A 353-nucleotide genomic window follows, 5' to 3' on the forward strand; every position below is an offset into this window, starting at 1 on the left:
CCTGCGGGATCTCTACCGCCTGCTGAAGCACGTGGTGGCAGCCGAGCCCGACGGCGCGACGGTGCTGCACGCCCAGCTGGCACTGGAGGAGCTGGACGCGGTGATGAGGAGGGTCCTCTTTCCCCCGCAGACCCTGGAGAAGAAGATCGTGGTGCTCCCGTAGCGGGGCCTTGGGCCGCAGAAACGAACTCTTCCTGCTCCAGTGTCGGGGCCAAGTGGCTCCCCAGGGGAAGGGCTCGCTGTGCCCCCAGGACGCTGCCGGCAAGTGCCAGCTGGGGAGGAGATGGCAACCTGGGGCAGGCGGGTGGGCACCCCCGGGCTCCCTGCGGCCGGGGCGGGGGGGGCTTGGCGGG

General features: G+C 71.4%; 1 protein-coding gene across 1 annotated transcript in view; it reads left to right on the plus strand.

Moving 5' to 3' along the window:
• TANGO6 (transport and golgi organization 6 homolog) overlaps window positions 1-320 on the plus strand; it is a 29708-nt gene extending 29388 nt beyond the window's left edge. Inside the window, 1 exon segment of the mRNA XM_035898030.1 lies at window positions 1-320. This exon segment is cut by the window's left edge and continues 12 nt beyond it. Coding sequence (XP_035753923.1) covers window positions 1-163 — 163 coding nt within the window. The 3' untranslated portion in view covers window positions 164-320.
• The last annotated feature ends 33 nt before the right edge of the window (window positions 321-353 follow it).

The sequence above is a fragment of the Egretta garzetta genome, unplaced genomic scaffold, assembly GCF_000687185.1.
Source record: "Egretta garzetta isolate BGI_Z169 unplaced genomic scaffold, ASM68718v1 scaffold67, whole genome shotgun sequence".
In the NCBI taxonomy this organism is placed as follows: domain Eukaryota; kingdom Metazoa; phylum Chordata; class Aves; order Pelecaniformes; family Ardeidae; genus Egretta; species Egretta garzetta.